Source organism: Lagopus muta, chromosome 17, assembly GCF_023343835.1.
Source record: "Lagopus muta isolate bLagMut1 chromosome 17, bLagMut1 primary, whole genome shotgun sequence".
Lineage (NCBI taxonomy): Eukaryota > Metazoa > Chordata > Aves > Galliformes > Phasianidae > Lagopus > Lagopus muta.
This window is the reverse complement of record NC_064449.1, coordinates 6,043,443-6,061,747: the sequence shown is the minus strand read 5'-3', so window position 1 is coordinate 6,061,747 and position 18,305 is coordinate 6,043,443. Positions and strand designations below refer to the sequence as shown.

General features: G+C 44.9%; 3 protein-coding genes across 10 annotated transcripts; 2 read left to right on the top strand and 1 right to left on the bottom strand.

Moving 5' to 3' along the window:
• Positions 1–410: 410 nt before the first annotated feature.
• On the top strand, positions 411–8,862 carry USP30 (ubiquitin specific peptidase 30). Of its 4 annotated transcripts, none has more exons than XM_048964142.1 (13): positions 411–476; positions 658–767; positions 1,241–1,423; positions 1,972–2,075; positions 2,909–3,007; positions 3,744–3,786; positions 4,047–4,141; positions 4,869–4,928; positions 5,433–5,519; positions 6,075–6,155; positions 7,133–7,352; positions 7,523–7,631; positions 8,598–8,862. In XM_048964142.1, exons 2-13 carry the CDS (start codon positions 668–670, stop codon positions 8,860–8,862), a joined length of 1,446 nt encoding a protein of 481 aa, XP_048820099.1. In that variant the 5' UTR covers positions 411–476; positions 658–667. The 4 variants fall into 4 exon arrangements, with proteins under 4 accessions (XP_048820099.1, XP_048820096.1, XP_048820095.1 ...); XM_048964139.1 differs by having other exon boundaries at positions 448–548; positions 3,747–3,786; XM_048964138.1 differs by having other exon boundaries at positions 448–548.
• ALKBH2 (alkB homolog 2, alpha-ketoglutarate dependent dioxygenase) lies at positions 3,504–13,845 on the bottom strand. Of its 5 annotated transcripts, none has more exons than XR_007380341.1 (5): positions 13,509–13,845; positions 13,075–13,273; positions 12,511–12,948; positions 11,774–11,872; positions 3,504–3,805 (listed from the first exon to the last, which is right to left on the bottom strand). XR_007380341.1 is itself a non-coding variant. In XM_048964144.1 (3 exons), the coding sequence occupies exons 1-3, from the start codon at positions 13,723–13,725 to the stop codon at positions 12,633–12,635; spliced, it is 732 nt and encodes a 243-aa protein (XP_048820101.1). In that variant the 5' UTR covers positions 13,726–13,845; the 3' UTR covers positions 12,169–12,632. The 5 variants fall into 5 exon arrangements, 1 of the variants encoding a protein (XP_048820101.1); XR_007380340.1 differs by lacking the exon at positions 3,504–3,805 and adding an exon at positions 8,747–8,851; XR_007380339.1 differs by lacking the exon at positions 3,504–3,805 and adding an exon at positions 11,504–11,616.
• A 90-nt stretch (positions 13,846–13,935) lies between these two features.
• Positions 13,936–18,304, top strand: UNG (uracil DNA glycosylase). Its single transcript, XM_048964143.1, has 7 exons — positions 13,936–14,089; positions 14,661–14,861; positions 14,944–15,039; positions 15,545–15,642; positions 16,366–16,454; positions 16,617–16,795; positions 17,270–18,304. The coding sequence occupies exons 1-7, from the start codon at positions 14,000–14,002 to the stop codon at positions 17,408–17,410; spliced, it is 894 nt and encodes a 297-aa protein (XP_048820100.1). The 5' UTR covers positions 13,936–13,999; the 3' UTR covers positions 17,411–18,304.
• The last annotated feature ends 1 nt before the right edge of the window (position 18,305 follows it).

The following is an 18,305-nucleotide window of genomic DNA, read 5'->3' as shown; positions in this document are numbered from 1 at the left end:
TGGGCTCCCCTCTCCCTCTGGCACATATGGAACAAGGCCAGGCAAACCAGGACTAGGCTGAAAGGTGCACCAGGCATCCTGTAACACAGCTCGATAATTAGTTTGGGAAGGTGTAAAGAGGAGGACGCTGCTCCCTGCCAGGCCCACAGTCGGCAGCTGCCACCTCGAGGAGCTCCCAGAAGCTGCACGTATGTCTGCGTTGATGGCAAACGCTGCTTTCGCTACACAACCCCTAGAGCACCTCGGTTAAAACAAACAAAAAAAGTGACAGCGCTGTGTGCAGAGCGAGGCCTCCGAGTCAGGCACAGAACCCTGCACCACGCTCGGGACTCTGCAATCCTCGCCCAACGCGCGGCCTTAGCAACCGTTGCTAGGGGGCGGACCGGCGCGGAGCGTGCTTATGGCGTCACTTCCGGCGCCCCCCTCGCTACTTCCGGTACCCCGCGCTGCCCGTCCGTCGCGCCACCCGCCCGCAGGTCTGAGTTCCGGGGTGCGATGCTGCCCGGCGGCGCCGTGCGGCGGGCGCTGAGGGCCGGGGCGGGCGGCAGGTCAGCGGCGGGGCCGAGAGGGGTGGGGACCGGCAGGCGAGGCTCGAGCGTCGCCCCGAGCCCCGTTGCGTGGCTGCCTCCGTCACCGTCCCCGTGTCTCCCCGTGCAGGTACAGGGCGATGCGGAGCTGGGGGGTGATCGGGGGGCTGGCGGCCGCCGTGGCGGCGGGGATCTACGTGCTGTGGGGGCCCATCGCCGAGAGGAAGAAGCGGAGGAGAGGTAGGGAGCGGCGGGGGGAGGCGGGCGAGGCCGTTGCTGAGGGCAGAGGCCCGGTTTGGGGTTCCCCGGGCACCCCGTTATCTGCGTTCGTCGTTAGGAGCTGTTGGAAATGGTGGGCTGTCACTGAAGTTAAGGTTTGGGCCGCTGTCCTTGCCTTTAAAATGTCACAGGTTACAATCTGTGTTGAACAGAGGACTTTTGTTCCTTATGTAAGCTATTAATTGTATCTATTATTAATAATTGTGACTTACTGAATATATGCTCGCGTCTTCTGTGGTAATTTAATTACTGCTGCAGGTCACGGATCTTATTTTATTTTGCATTTTGGGATGCAAAACAGCCATGTGAGAACCTTCTAGTTTTCAGCACCAAATGAACCGAAATCATGTAATTTCCATACCAAATTCACTTGCCAGTGAAAGTAGTAAGGTTTTTGCAGCCCGCAGTGTCAGCTCTTCCATCTCTGTTGGCAGGCCTGGTGCCTGGCCTGCTGAACCTCGGCAACACCTGCTTCATGAACTCCCTGCTGCAAGGCCTGTCTTCGTGCCCCTCGTTCATCAGGTGGCTGGAGGAGTTCACAGCACAGTACAAGGCAGAGCAGAACCAACCCAGCGAGCAGCAGTACTTGTCGCTCACTCTGTTGCATCTCCTAAGAGGTACCAAACTCATTCACGTCGTGGTAAGCCAGGAAGAAAGCACTTAGCATCAACATTAATCCTTCTCAAAGAAAGGAAGAGCAGGCGGTGCTGGGTTCCTCTCTTTTTGGTTTAGTGTCTCAGGATGTTGTTCACACTAAAACTGTGCTTGAGCTTGTAAGTTCAAGTGATAAAAGGACAGTGAGATGTTAACATTGATGGTTTTGTGGTATCTAGAGATCCTCTTTTTACCTAATCCACTCGTAAAGTGACCTTTTCAGGCAGTGTTTATATTATTGCTTATTCTCTCTATGTGTGTCAGTTGGGAAACGCTTCACTTTACAAGTATATTAGACAAAGAGAATGTATGCAGTCAATGACACTGTCAGATGAGAGTGGCAATTAATACATGCTAATTTGGTTGTCATTGTTTACCTGTCTTAATCAAGAATATCTTTATGGTAATCAATTATATTGTGCCTAAGTAGCATAAATCCTAAATACACAGACCTGTGTTCTAACCATGCTTTGTGGCTCCTTCTAACATGTTAAAATGCAATGTCTTTAAGCTTTATCCTGTCAAGAGGTAACAGAAGATGATGTCCTGGATGCAAGCTGCTTATTAGAAGTGTTAAGAATTTACAGGTGGCAGATCTCGACATTTGAAGAGCAGGTGATTACAAAATTCAAGTTAGACTGCCTGATGTACAGTTCAGTGCTTAGATCTGGAATAACCAAAAACTGAAGCAATAGCACTAATAGCACTGGGTGTCAGAGCTGAATCTTTGCTGTAGGAAAAAGTTTGCTTTAAAAAAAATGAGAACAACCGTGTGATTTGTGATTCATGAATGGTGTTTTCAGTTTGCTTAGATGTCTGTCATGGAAAGCCTGGCTGCTTCAAAACCTCCTACTTAGTATGTTCAGATTTGGTTTGACATATTAAAGCAGAAGGGATGCAGCCCTCACTGCCCTGTATCTGAAGGGCTTCTGCTTGCAGGGATGGACTCAACTTGGTTACTATTTCCAAATTCAGTCCCGTAGGGGATTTCTAAGACTTATTTTCAGTATTTCTAACCCCTAAGTAAGTGCAGCTGGTCGATAAACTCAATCAATTTTCTCATTCATAAAATATGGTGGCATTCTTCTTTTATGTTTCAGAGCCAGACCAAATAGCACAGATTTCAGTGATGGCTTTTATTGAAACTCAGGAAAGCAGGCATTTGTGCATTCATTTTTTTCTTCAATGATTTTGGTGCCTCTTAAATTTATCCAGCCCAGAATGTTTTTAATAACGCCTGCTGTTATGAAATTCAGTTTTATAGAGAACACTTCTTACTAAACTTGAATTGGATGCACAATTGATGACTATTAATACGTAAGATAAGCTCTAAGCAGTGATTTTCCCCTTTAATTTCATAGTGCAGTGGACTCTCAGCACTCCTGGTGTATGTTTGGATGTTTCTTTTTTGTTTTGCTTCCTGTAACCCTTATGCCTCTGTTTAATAGGATGCTCATGAACTATTTCATGTCCTTACCTCTTCATTGGAAGATGAACGGGATCGTCAGCCACGTGTCACACATTTGTTTGATGTGCATTCATTGGAGGTGACGACTTTACCAGTGTTGTTTTCTTATCAGGAGGAGTTTCCATATGTACTTGGTAGTCTGCCTAGATTCCTAAGTGTGTCAAGTATGAAATGCCTGTTGAGAAACTGAAGATATCAGCATAGGGTTTACAAAGCTGCTCCTTATTGCTGTGAGAGAAATGAATCAGTAGCCCAGGTAATGAAAAGAAAAAAAAAATGTTTGAAGGCAAGTGTACCTCAGTCTGTTGTGACTCTGCTTGCATGAGAGCTTTTGCATTCCTAAATCCATTGAACATAGGGACTGAAAAACTAGCAAAACTAACACAGAGCAGCAGTTGGTGCAATCATTTACTCTTATCTGTTAGACCTGATGCAACTAAGGGCAACTGCAGAATGGGTGTTTATAGAACAGTGCATTTGGAGGTGAAGTTTTAGCTCACCCTTCAGCATTAATCAGCTTAATGCTGATGGAAGATTTGTATCTTTTTGCCTAAAATACATACAAACAGTCTGAAAACTTGTTGAGCTTTTATTTCAGTGCTATCAGGCACAGAATTCGACAGGTTAACTGTTCATTGTATTAGAACTGCTCTATTTGTCACTTAGAACTTTGTTCTGCACCAGGTTTTTGGCTTTCTTCAATCACAAGGACACTTAAACTCATACCTTTGTTCTGAAATCAGGGATGAAATATATATTTAATATGTAAGCTTCTCTAAGGTGGGGCTGATGACATCTTTTATCTTCCTCTGCAGCAGCCAGAAATAACCCAAAAGCAAATTAGCTGCCGAACCAGAGGTATGTTTTTTCTTCCATCCTGAAACATGAATATTAAGTCATAGTGTGGTCATTTGGTTTATTAAGGGGATAAGAGCAACTGATCTTTGTCTTTATTGGAGTGACGTGCATCTCCTCATTTGTAAAATACCATTTGTTATTTGTTAGTGGGGCAGACCGTGTTTTACAGCTTTTGTTACAATAGGCCAAACAGTTGGAATTACAGTGATGAAACGTGGATGTTTTGAAAATAAAAGGACAATTTCATCTTTGTGTTTCAGGATCTCTTCCTCCTATGTCAAATCACTGGAAGTCTCAGCATCCTTTTCATGGAAGGCTGACCAGCAACATGGTTTGCAAACACTGTGAACACCAGGTATACAAAAGTGTGCTGTGTGTAGGTACACGTGAAGAGTGATCCCTGATATTCAGAGTGCATTCTGAGGTGAAACCACCATCCTTTGTTTCCAACATAATTGGTTTAAGCTCAGTAGTTTGCAGGAATAAGAGCTTCAGCCATTATTTTTTTCAGCTACTTGTTGTGGCATTTTGTATTGAACAAGAAAATATTGCTAAGCATCCCAAAGAAAATGAAGTGTGATTCACTTCCTGGGGATGACAGCTATCTTATCGGGTAGAATAGTTGTTTAATTACATTTAGTATCCAATATCACAGGGATCATATGCTGAAAATCCACTTGCATCTTAAGACTGGCTATTCATTCAGCATGCAGTATTGTGATTGCACATGCAAAGGTTGCAGTCATCCAGAGTGAGGAGATGAAGATAAGCTGAATGAAGCAAAAATACAGAAAATAGATGGAATTCATACACCCAACTCTAAGATCACTTTTCAAAAACTTGCAAACAAGTTTAGAAGCAAGCAGGGGCAGCTTCAGCAGGAACAGGCAGAGCAGTACCTGTATCAGCATCTGCATCAGGTGTTTCCTAGCACTACAGCTGTGGGGAAAACAAGTGATTTAACAGACATACACGGTGTACTTGTTCTGCATGAGGCTGCTGGGAGGTAATGGTTGACCTATTTGGTTTTTTAGACCATGGTGGATTTTGTTGCTCACTGCATTTGAAATATTTTCTTGCAGAGTCCTGTGAGGTATGACACATTTGACAGTCTCTCCCTGAGTATTCCAGCAGCTGTGTGGGTATGTATCTGCCTTTGATGGGTGACCCAGCCAGCACTCTACTGCCTTGCCATCAGGGCTTTATCTTCACTGTTATCCTTTTACAGCCTCAGTAGCACCTCAATGAGGGGTTACTAAATGAGTAACTGGAGTTGCCTTTATAAGCAATCCTGCTGTGTTAGCACAGGACCTTACTACTAAGGCAATGAGGGAAATGAGCAATTAGCCTGGTGGGTGTGACTGTAGGCACTGAGTTTTCTTTTTCTCCTGGTGGATTATTTGGTGCTTTTGGTTAAATTGAACAGAGCAGATTGTATCCTGAGGGCTGTGTATTACAGGCAGACTTAGATGACCTTCAAGTGCTCTGTCTCTGGTTACATTTCAACTGGAAATAGTTTCTGTGTCTCACTGGCTTTGTGAAAATCTTTAAATGATAAAACATTGTAGATTTGGGGGTAAAATGTGCAGACCTTTGTATTGTAGCCGTTACCTTATGTCTGTAATTGTTTTTGCTGTTGTTCTAAGGGTCATCCTATGACACTGGATCACTGCCTCCATCACTTCATCTCCTCTGAATCTGTGAAGGATGTTGTGTGTGACAACTGCACTAAAGTATGTCATTGTAATTTATGTAACCTTTGAGCTCTGTTTCAAGCCTGCTGACAGAATTATGGCTTCGGTTTTCTACTCCTTTCTTCATGACTTCAGGAAAGCCTCTAGCTTGCCTGGGATTTATTATTCTTAAAATAGAGTTATTACCCCACAGTATTTTGAAGCTTTATTTATTGTTAACATAATAAAATTTACAACTGCTTTATTGGGTATTTAGATCATATTTAGAAGAACAAAACAAGAATTAGTCCCCTTTTGAAACATTACTTTATATTTGCCTGTACTTTGATGACAGAGAGCCAAAACGGATTGTTTGATACCTAACAGAAATGGCTACATGTAAACTAGGTTTGTTCTCTAAGAGCTGTTTCTGCTCAGTTCTGTGTTAAAACATGGATCCATTGGAATGGGCCAACAGCTCTTGAGAGAGGAAAATTGTAGAAGAAATTCACGTCCCAAGGATAGCTTGGCATGCAGCATGCAAACCTGCAGCAGGATTATTGTTTGTAATTTGATACAAGTGATCAAACAACTCTGTTTTCCCTTTGATTTCAGATTCAGGCAGAAGGGACTCTGAATGGACAGAGCATAGAAAACCAGAAAACAACATTTGTTAAGCAATTAAAGCTAGGGAAGGTAAGGCGAGCTAACCCCCCAAATCCACTTTTAAATCCTATTAAATAGTAATCTCTTTCTTTGACCTGTTTGCTTAATGTCTACTTCTACTACTTATTGCACTTCTCTAATGTTTTCTGAAATAGAAAAAAAAAGCTTTTGTCAAATATTTGTAGACATTGAAATCTCAGTTAACAAAGCTCTGAACTCTTTAGCTTAAAGAACGTGAGTACTCCACTGCTATTCAGCAAAACACTTGAGTTTGGCTTAGGTGCAGTTTGTTTGCCTTGTGTTACTTTTTTATTCCCTTGGTCAGTAAAGCAGCTGATATTTACAGCCTATTTGTAGGATACTTTGTGCATTTCAAAGTTAACATATTCTAACTACAGAAGGTTTAAACAAGAGAACGCAGTGCTAAAGAACTGGAAATGTTCATAGTGGAGGTGCTTACAAGTTTCTTGTTCTGTATCAGATAATGCAGAGGACAGCAGGGCCATTCCTAATAACATTTCCTTACTGACAAAGGCTAGCCTCGGCATGACTTTGTCTGACAGATATTTATAACTCCTTGACCTTTTTCCCTGGGTACTCTTACTGTGTGATGCCATTATTTATGGAATATTAGCAAATGTCTGGCAGCAACATACTGACACAAATTCCAGTGCTCATTTCTACCTTGCAGATCATCAAGCGAAATGAGATGGGCTTTTTAGGAACGTGTGTGATTTTTCTTCTTTTCCTTCCCCCATTTGCAGTCAGTAATTAACATGCTCTGTCCTACAGCCTAGCAAGCAAGGTGGCACTATTAGAAATCTCAACAGTTGTGACTCAGAAATAGTATTGCAGTAAGCTTAGATACAGAAATAGCACATAAAGGAACAGTTCAGTGACTTAATTCCTTATCTACTGGACTTACTAGTTCCATTAGAATGCTTTTAGCAGCTGTTTCTCTTCACTTAAAATGTATTTTGACTTCTCTTTTGTATGGAACTTTGAAGCTCCCTCAGTGTTTGTGTATCCATCTGCAAAGACTGAGCTGGTCAAACCAAGGGACTCCTCTGAAACGTCATGAACATGTACAGTTCAATGAGTTCCTAATCATGGACATCTACAAATATCACATTCCTGTTCATAAATCAACTCAGAATGATCTGAATCAGAAAAGCTCCGAAGAGACAAAGCCTGGAACAAGGGATGGGATAGCAGTAAAACCTTCAGGTATTTACCTGTATTTACCTCTTGCCTTTAGATATCAAGGGACTGTGATATGTAATGAATTAAAATAAACTGCCTTCACATTCTGTGATGACAGACACTGAAACAGAAGCAGTTAGCAATACTTGTGGCAGCACTGAAGTTAAATGACCAGTGCCTGTTTTGTTTTGCAGATGCAGAGCAGACATGTGGTACCAAATCTCTCCTTATGAATGGAGCCTGCTCCTCTCCACTCTTAATGTCCTCGGGAACTTTCCCACTCGCTGCATTCCCTGAGTGCAGGTAAGTGAGATGTGCACCCTGTTTGTATTTCCATCCATTTGAGTTATGTTTTCCTTTATTGTCTTTATCAAAAGGCTGTGTAGTCGTAGAACTTAACATCTATCCTAGTTCCTGTGCAGAAAATTGTTTTCTGTTTTCCTTGCTGATTGTCTTTGGCTCCATTTCTCTCCTTCTAAGAAAGGGAGTTGAGCTTATTACAGGGAGAACTCGGAATCTCCTTTCTTTGGTTCAGCATGCAGCAATCATCCTTCTGGATTGCCATATTCTCATTCATGCTGTTTTTCCTACTACCCCTTCTTTGACTTTTAACTGTTCCTGTGAGAGCTGTTAGGTTTCTTCAAACTCCTGCAAGAAATTCTTACAATATTGGAAAAAAAATCTGTAAGAATTCTACTTAACAATCTCAATTGCAGCTGCCATGATTCTACTTAATAAATCCAGTCTTGATGTTTATGATGATGACTTGTTTTTTGAGAAAGTTCCCTTTTCAGTCCTGTGACCAACGTTCTGTTACAGAACTGTTGGTTATCATCCCATGGGGAGCACATTTCCCACAATATTTGGGAAATGAGAAGCGAGCAAACGCTCTGTGCCAAACATTTGTTATGAAGACAGTTGTAGAGCAAGTCCTTAAAGTATACCTGTTTTTATCTATGGATTACCCACCATAATTTGACCTCTTTTTAAGAAAGATGTAATAGCTGTCTGGTGCATTAAACCTTTAAAATGAACGGTTTGCTTTCTTCAGTAGTCAGGCAGCATTGCAGTGCACTTAAAATAACAAAAAGACTTAGAATAACGAAAAGTAATTGCACAGCAACTGCACACAGTAACTGCAGCACGTCTCTTAGACACAATTACTTGCTCTGGAAAGAAATTGCAAGCAAAGACAAAGCAAGTGGAGCTTCCTTAGGTCCATGTGAGACACACGAGGTCTGCTGACCCTTTCTCTCCTCTCTCTCTCAGTCCCCCTGTGTACCTGTACCGGCTGATGGCGGTGGTTGTGCACCATGGAGACATGCACTCTGGACACTTTGTGACTTACCGCCGCTCTCCGCCTTCTCCCAAGAGCCCACTCTCTGTCAGCAATCAGTGGCTATGGATTTCAGACGATACGGTTCGCAAAGCTAGCTTGCAGGAGGTCCTTGCCTCTAGTGCTTACCTGCTGTTCTATGAGCGTGTTCACTCAAGGGTACAGCACCAGAGTTTGCAGTTGAGGCCTGAAGAGTGATTAAGAGAGATGGAGGAGGACAAAAACTGACCAAATTCCTCTGCTGAGATCCACGTTGCACCTCCTGTCTGTTATGCAAATAATCCACCACAGGCCCTTTAACTTTCCCCTCCCTCCATGGCAGCAGCTGGCTCTTGCTGGGAGTAGTTTTGTACCAAAATTAAGCTACCCAAAGTTGGTCTGCTAACGTCGTGCAGTCCAAAGTGTATTTGTTTTAGAAGAGCATTTATTCTGTTCAGTAGCAATTCTGTCGGTATCACAGCTCCGAGACAGACATCTCAAAACAGACTTTCCAAGGCTGATTTCCATATTCTGAACACATGTATGTTTTCAAGGGGAGATGTGGAATCCTGTACACTTCAGTGCAGACGTTTCTGAACAAGGGAGCCCCAGGAGCAGTTGTTGGGAAGCTACTGTTATCAAAGGCAATGATTTAAGAAACAAAGTGCCTTGAGCCTATTTGAACAGATTACCATTGTCTGAGTCCACTGCGTGCCAGCTGTGTTCTGAGAGGTGTCTCAAGATGATGGGATGAAAAGAATGACAGCAGATTTCTCCTGGTATCCCAGCCAGTGAATAAAACAAGGCCTCCTTACAGAACATGCATGACCAAAAAATTTCCTTCCCACTTCCTAATAGTTCAGTTCTCTATATGTCATGGAATTACTGATTCAGGCAGCAGTTTCCTTTTTCGAGGAGAAAAGATCAAATTCTTTTATCAATTAAGAGCTGACACCTGACTTATTGCTCTGTATCTTTGCACTACAGGTGACATGGAAAGACAGAAGAGTTTGCTAGCTGTCAATATTGTAATTTTCTTGGTCACTCAAACTGTTGAATACTAATGCTGGTAGTAAGGACTACAGCTTTTAATACCATTAACTTTAAGGCTATTGTAATTGGTGTTCTAGATGTGCCCTTCCTATTTTAATGCTAAAAACTGTCATTTGTCATCAGCCTTTTGGATGTATGTTGTCAGGCTTGCAGCTGAGCATTAGAGCTTATACTGGCTGTGACTGTGAGCTGAGATAAACAGCAACCCAAGCATCCTTGTAAAATTTGAGCATACAGAACTGAATCTGGACCAATGGGCAACTTGTCTGGTAAGGCAGTCTGCAAATTCTGGTGTCTCTGCATTAGACATGCAGATTTCCATATAAATTGTACTTTGCTGCTCTAGGTTGTCTAATGTGTTAAAAATAATAGTATCTCAAAGCATGGATGGAGAAGGAAAAATTACTTTTGACTGCTTTTAAATTATCAGGAATAAAATATGTAGACTGTTTTTAGCTCTTTTCTATAATTCTAACGTGGAGGAAAAAGACCCATTCCTCAGACTAGATTTTCCAGTGTAAAACAACAACTAAGTTTTCAAATCATTACTGTCTTCATAGCTTTTTTTTAGGTAACTTTGTACCTCATGTATTCATATCACTGCCTGAAGCTCTCAGGCGTTCAGAGTTCCTTAATGAAGTCTCAGAACCAGCTGAAATAATAATAGATGTACATAAGAATCTGTTTACTACACTCACGTTGTTCCAAAGTAATAATACATAAAACACTCTTTATAAATCTACAGAGATACCAGTTAGTGAGAAGCCTCCCTGTCTAGGTTAGGCTACTGGTAGCATGGTTTTAACTTTTATATGTTAAGTTAGGGAAAAACAAGAGGGGGGAAAAATAAAAGGGTTGCAAAATGCCAAAAATGTCCTGGCCATTCAGATAAAATCTAACAGACTTGCAGAATGTGAGAGGAGAGGAAAACCCCCTGTTCTGAGCAGCATGGGAGTGCAGGAGAAGCTCTGTAAAGCGTGTTGTTCCAGCAGGGCTACAATTTGACCTGAAAGCTTCCAAACATTTCCACCAGCCAGAGCATATATTCTGCAAAGCCTGTTCTCAGTAGGGGCTGTTTATAGAGGTTTTGTGAAGTTCTTCTTCAGGTAATTTTGTTTAGGAAGCAGTAATGCTGGAGCTGTGTCAGAACACATGCACACCACAGGCTAACAGTCTCAAACTTGTCAGCCCCAAAGCGTTGCAAGCTTGCACGTTCAGTACTTTGCATAGAACTGCTTTCTGTCGGGTCAGTTGGACCAGAATGGAAGCATGACTGCGTGACACTGATAACCTGCTCACTTTCATTCAGCTGCAGGTTCACTCTGCAACCTTCCTCAAAGGCTGCAGAGATGAGGGCTGAACAGTCAGCATTTGCTGTAGGTTTTGCTGGTGGGAAGGAGCAGGCAGCCTTGGTTTAGCCCTCAGTGTGAGGAAGGAAGCAAGTGACAGAACCTCAGGCCCAGTCCTGTGCTGGACACTCAGCCTACTGCGAGCTCAAAGGCTTCAGCAGATATTTGCCATCTTCACCTTTTGAAGTCACTGGGCTTCATCCAATATTGTTACTTGTTAGAAGCTTCCGTGATGGAAAAGTTGTTAATAAAATGCAGGAGCTTACAAACATCAGATAAGGCCTCTAGGATGACATCTCTGTGTTTGGATAATTGTTTTATTTTGTGTATTATTTTAAAAAAGTGTGATGTGAGTCACAGCACCGCACTGCTGTTCGAAGTTGCATTTTCACTTCAGGGTATTTTTTGTAACTGTACAGTAGCAATAAAAGAACTTAATAAAAAAAATAACTGTCCATATTTGCTGATTTCTTCAAGGCCAATCTATCAGATATATACACAGTATATCTGATAGAAGCAGCACTTCTCCTTCTCTAGGTGCATTCCTGGGATCCAGGTTCCCAGCAGAGCCCTGCTCTTCACAAGAAATACAGAGGATAAGAATTTCCAATTCCAGCTTTTCTAAACTGCTGTTAATTCCACAGCCCCAAGAGACTGCAGGCTACTCATTCACATGCTCCTAAGCACGGTTACACAGGGATCAACTCGCATTTTTGCTCAGCACTTACCATTGCTTGATTCCTTAAGACCTGGTGCACACTTTGGACACTCTTTCCTCATTTCAGTAGGATGGAGCACGGATGGGAACGGCTTTCAGAATGGATTCCCTAGAGATAATTGTTTAGAAAAACAGGTACTCTCAGAAGTGATAGCTTTTCACACTGTGTTGCCCATATAAAACATATTCCCCTGAAAGTCACCTTATGCTCCCTGGTTTCTGCACAGAGGACTGAGTGAAGAAGAGGTGCCTCTGATGCCTTTCTGTCCCACCACACCGCTGCCCACAAGAACCCACGCAAGCAGAGGAGGTAAAGCAGCAGAGAAAATAGTTGCAGACAAATCATAGTGACCGTACAACATACTGCAGCCACTGCATTAATATCTTAGCAATCATCTTCTCATGTCAGTCTCATTTGTGTTTTATTTAGATAAAACCAAGCAAGCTGTAGCTCACTGATAGACCATCCAAGAAAGTGTCACCCACTGAATACCACCAGCTTACAGGCTCACTCTAAACGATTACACCTCACGCTTTATGGTATTTATAAATTATCTCACTATTTCAAGGATGAAGAATATTTTGGACTTTCTAAAGAAGTGGCTCTAATTAAGATTAGGTGAGAACAAATTTCATCCTGACCAAAACAAGAGTATTACTTGATAATAAGTGGTGTATCAACAGCTGTTTACTGAAAGCATTCCTGGCATTTAAAATCAGTAGCTGCAGAATTTATTAGCAAGTTACCAAGCACGCTATCTTCTACTTTAATGCCTTGGATCATCAAACACAGCTTGATTGAGGAACTGACAGCTATATCGAGGAGGAAAACTTCAGTATTCAGGGTCTATGGTCCAGGTGCTTCATTGCTATCTCGCTTTTTTGTCAACAACCATCATTTTCCGAAATGTCAGGTTGATTCTTGGAGCAAGCACTCTCTTGCGGATGGGCACGCTGTGGTACCAGTACACATTAGTGGGGTATTTTATCATCAGCAGGCTGCCATGGGCTAGCTGCAGTATGATGGGCTTAATGTGCCGCGTTGCATTCTTCCCTCTGGAATCACAGTGCCTGAAAACGAAGTCTCTGCAGGCTCCAAAGGACACTGATGCAATAGGGCTGCGTGGAATCAGCTCCTTCTCATCATCTCGATGTTCACCTATGTGGTCCTCACCGTCTTTATACCTGTAAACAGAATAATTAGTTCACCTGTCAGTCCAGCAAAATGAATATCAAACTACTCCTTGGTGATCTGTCAGTACACCAAGCAATAGGAATGAGCTGCTTTGTGTGACTGGAAATCAGACATACCTGTTAATAACAACAAAATTAAAAGCGTGTCCCGTTTCCAAAACAAGGCGATCTCTGATGTGGTTGAGAACTGGGATCCACGGCTTAGGAGAAAAGGTGACACCTGAGTAAGTGTACGTTAACTCGGGGTCTCCGTAGGTTACCTGCTTCCTGGGGATGTTATGCCATTTGCCAAACACACGCAACTTTGTCTGTTCACCTGTTTAAACAAGATGGATCAAAATTAACTCAGTATTCTCCATTCAGAGGGCAGTGAGATCGTGGCAGTGCTACCCAGAGCTGTGGTGCCCCATCCCTGGAGGCGCCCAAGGCCATGGATGGGCAGCCTGAGTTGGGGGCAGCCAGCACACGGCAGGGCTGGGGGGGCTTTGGGGTCCCCTCCAACCTAATCACGCTGATTCCAAAGATCAGACCCTCCCCCTCAGCTGCTTTACCTTCGAAGTACTCCACCTCCTTTTCCAGCTGCTGGAAGATCTCGTCAGCCTCGGCCCGGCCGAAGAGGAGGCGGTACTCGAGGCTCAGGCCTTGGGCGCGGATCTGCCGACTGGGCTGTGAGGGATGGGGCAGGCCGCCCACCGCCTCCTCTAACCGGGGCCTCTTGCCATCACCCCCAGGTTCCTCAGCAGAACGTTTAACCACGAATCTGTCCATGCGCAAAGCGGGTAATACGTGGCACAGCACCCGTATGGGGCGGGCGCTGAGGAGCGGCCCCCACTGAGGGAGCGACTGGAGGCGGGAATCTCTCAACCCCTCCGTACCGGAAGCAGTGCGCACGCGCTTCCCTAAGCCCCGCCCCCTGTCACCACCAGGCCCCGCCTCCGGCGCCTGCGCGAGCTTTTGGCGCCAAATCGTGGCCCCGCCCCCTTCGACCACCTTTTCGCGCCGGTCCTGCTGCTATTGTTCTCCCTCCGGCACTGCCGCAGCTATGATCGGGCAGAAGACGCTACATTGTTTCTTCAGCACCGCACCGCCGAGGAAACGCAGCCGCTCTCCAGAGCCTGGCGGTGGTACTGAGGTAACTGTGCGGTGGAGGCTATAGGGGTAAAGGAGCATTCTGGACGCTGGAGGTGGCTGAGAGCTGCGCAGGGCACTGGGGGCTGGTGAGGAGGGGGTTACCGAGAGCTGGCAAGAGCTGCCGAGAGCTGTAGGTTGGCTGTTGAAGGGGCGCGGTGCCTGTGTGGGGGGTGAGGTGCTAGCGGCCGTTGGGAGCCGCTTCCAAAATCCCGCGGTTCTGCACGCCTGACTGAGCAACCAATAACATCCAATAGGCGTTGTAGGCTTGTTTACGTCACGTTTGCTAGGCAGACTAGCACACTACGCCCGTCGAGAGCCAATAGAAATAAGGGGATGTTTTTACTCTGGCCAATAGGAGAGTGCGGGATCAGAGCCGCGCTTGTGGGCGGGCCCTCTTAGGGCGCGGTGACCAATCGGGACAGATCTGTCGCTGTTTTGCCGCGAGAAAAACACGTGTGTTGTGGGGAGGGCCGGATCGTGACATGGCGGTCTCAGGGCTGCTGCTGGGCAAGCGGCTGGGCCGCGCCTCTCTGCGCCCGCTCTGCAGCGGTCTTTTCTCTCGCCGTTTGCAGGACGATGCCGCTAAGAGGCAGAAAACCTCGGATCGTGAAGCGGGCAGGGCCTCAGCGCTGAGCCCTGAGCAGCTGGAGCGGATGCGCAGAAACAAAGAGTTGGCGCTGCGGCGGCTGAACGAGCGCAACGTTCCTCCGGGCTTCGGGGAGAGCTGGCGGCGGCAGCTGGCTGCAGAGTTCACCAAGCCCTACTTCGTGGACGTGAGTGTCTAGGGCTGGCCCCGCACCGTGCTGCTACCCCTGTGCTGATCCCCCTGTGCTGATCCCCCTGTTTTGTCTGCAGCTGATGGCATTCGTAGCCGAGGAGAGGAAGAAACACACGGTGTACCCGCCTCCGGAGCAGGTCTTCACCTGGACACAGATGTGTGACATCAGGGATGTGAGTAGGATGTGGGTGGTTTGGATCTGAAGTGCCTTAGGGGTGAGGCTCGTGGGAGGGTGGGGCCTGATTTGGGGTCTCCTGCATCTTGGATTTTCTCCTGTCTAATGAACTATAATATAGAGATATGTATGGTAGTGTTTAAGGTAATGCCTTGCTAATAAGCTGTGTGTGTGGCCATCATTTTCCCAGTGAATGTGGCATAGAATTCAAAACTCAGAAAGCTTCTTTGGAAGCATTCATCAAGTGGATTGTGGATCTGTGTAAACTTTGTTGTTGTGCACTCAAAGCATTTCCATAATCTTGGCAGCACAGCTGTGGTGTTAGCCTCTGGTAGGGGCTGTTTCTTAACTTGCATATAGTGTCAGTGATTGAAAGGTGGTTACTGGTTGTTTTTTTTGTCTGCATTTGTTCTAGGATAGAGCCTGTATGCAAGCTTTTCCTTTGTTTCCATTTTTTTGGGGAACAGTAATATGATTCAATACTAATTACGGTCTGCTTCCAGGTAAAAGTTGTAATTTTGGGACAAGATCCTTATCATGGACCTAATCAAGCTCATGGGCTCTGTTTCAGTGTCCAGAAACCTGTTCCACCTCCCCCCAGGTATGGCAGTAACCATCTTACAAAATTCCTTTCATGAACAAATTAGTTTTGGTTCTGTTACTCAGACCTGGGTGTGAGATAATTGATGAGATGTTACAGCTGTGCTTTGACTAGGAGAGACATCTTAAAGGTAATGCTGCAAACGAGTGTGTTATTTTAAATGATTAGATGGGACTCAGTGCAGTCCTTGTTTAGGGGAAGAGCAGTGAGTGATGCTGTCTGCTTGTATCTATAAATGAGTATCTTTAATGGCACAGGTCTGTCTTGTGCTGATTGGCTGCAATGGGTTTTTGATACTTGAATGCTGCTAGAAGTCTTGTATGATTAGGACTCGATTAATGAATGGAAAGGCAAAGGTGTGACTTACCCAGGAGGGATAATAGAAACTTAAATAGAAATTGGACAAAAACTCTCAGATCATAGAGGGGTTTGAGTTGGACCCTCAAAGGCCGTCTGTTCCCAGTGCCTGCAGTGCACAGGGACACCCACAGCCCTGTGCCCTGACCGTGGCTGTGTGCAGGGATGGGGCAGCACCAGCTCTCTGGGCACCCTGTGCTTCACTGTCCTTAGCATAAACAACTTATTTGTATCCAATCTGTAAGTCTAATAAAAAATATATATATATCTGGGATACATTAGCTTGTTTGAGGGTCTAAATACCAAATTGTTTGTCTGTCCCAGGTGCATAGTTCATAATCTTTTGTCTTTCTCCCATGATCTCAGTCTGGAAAATATTTACAAAGAGCTGTCTACTGATATTGAAGACTTCACCCATCCTGGTCACGGTGATCTGACTGGCTGGGCCAAGCAGGGTAAGGCATCCTAAAAAGCAGATCTGTGATTAGGCACAGCCTATCTGTAAAGCAAAATCAATTCTGGGTGCCCTAGCAAGTACCTTGGGATGAAAATATTCCCGTTATTTATTCTCAAGGGAAGCAGAAGGCAGCTAACCTGTGGTTTTGTTTGTGTGCTAGGTGTGCTCCTGCTCAACGCTGTCCTCACGGTGCGAGCCCACCAGGCCACATCCCACAAGGAGAAGGGCTGGGAGCAGTTCACAGATGTGGTGGTCTCCTGGCTGAACAAGAACCTGCACGGTGTTGTTTTCATGCTGTGGGGAGCTTATGCTCAGAAGAAGGGCAGCTCTATTGACAGGGTATGGGTCGTGCAGTGGCTCACTGATGTTTTTAGTTATGGGGTGGACGCTAGAGGGTGCTTTCTTTACAGGGTTGTGTTTTAGTCCCTGCTTGAACTCTGCTGCTGCCAAACTTGATTGCCCTTTTGTTTAGCTTGGTCTTTGCCAGAATTAAGCAACAAAAGTGGAGCAAGAGTAACGTTCTGTTGTCAGAAGAGCCTCCAGCTGATGGCAGAGCTGGTATTTCTAGGAAAAATCTCGTGAATAAGTGCTGTTAGGACAACAGCAATTGAAAAATGGGCTGGGTGTTACTGCTTCTGTGCAGCCTGTCCTCAGTGGGACAAAAGTCTCTGCCTTTATGGCTGAATTCTTCAGCCCTCCTTTCTTGGTCTGATGACTGAGGAAACGCAGAGAGGAAATTAAATGACGTGGAGCAGCCAACCTTGTCCCTGAAAGAGCAGAGATCTAATGAGCTGTTTCCTTCACCCTTCACAGAAACGCCACCATGTCCTGCAGACGGTTCACCCTTCCCCTCTGTCTGTGAACAGAGGGTTTTTTGGCTGTCGGCATTTCTCCAAGACAAATGAGCTCCTAAAGAAGTCCGGCAAGAAGCCCATTGATTGGAGAGCGCTCTGAGCTGTGAGCATCAGCTCTGGGGCCAGATGGGTGCAAACAGCCCCTGTTGGAAGGGCTGTCTGGTTTCTGAGAAACTTCTGCTGACCTGAGGATTGTCCTTTGGATGTCAATCAAGGAACAAAAGGCCTAACTCTAAGAGACTTGGGTTTTATTCCAGAGCAAATTTGAATGACTTGTCTGCTTTTGGAAGGGATCTCAGCCTGGCTTGAGGCAAAGCAAAACAGTTTCATGTTAGTTTGTTTGGTTTTTATTCTGGAATGTTTTTTTGAGGGCCTTGTGAAGGGGTGTGAATTCTTGCAGGTGAAGCTGCTCAGCTGCTGTACATAGCCTGCCTTGCTTCTCCCCTCTCCCCTGCATCCTGCTGTACAAATCTGTCCTGCTGTACAAATCTGTGTTTCTTAGTGGATGGGAGTGGAACTGGAGTCCCTGGTCCCCACTGGAGCCAAGGCCGACTTAAAGGCATATCACCATCAGAGGCTTTATATGGTGTGTCACTGAGGTTTCAGGGTTAACCAGATGAGCTCCATGATACTGAGGGACGTTCCTGCAGATCTCACTGCCACTTCCAGCAGAGATACCGGTCCATCAAGCTGCCAAGTGATGGGCTGAATGTTTCAGAATATTTACGATCTTAAATCTTAATACAGAGATACTTCTGTGCTTTGCCTTCCTAGGAGAAAGTTATTTGCTCTGAGGCCAGAAATCTGTTGGCTCTTCCTGGCTGAATGTGAGAGCTCTGGGTGTCCAGTCCTGCTTTGTTTCCATGTTTTCTTATAATGAAAGTGCCTTGTTCAAAAGTTGCATTTTAAAACCTTGTATTTGCTCCAGGAGGTGGCACTAATTGGTGGAGCTTCCTTCACATCTGTTGGGGTTTGGTGTGTGTTTTTCTTTTTTT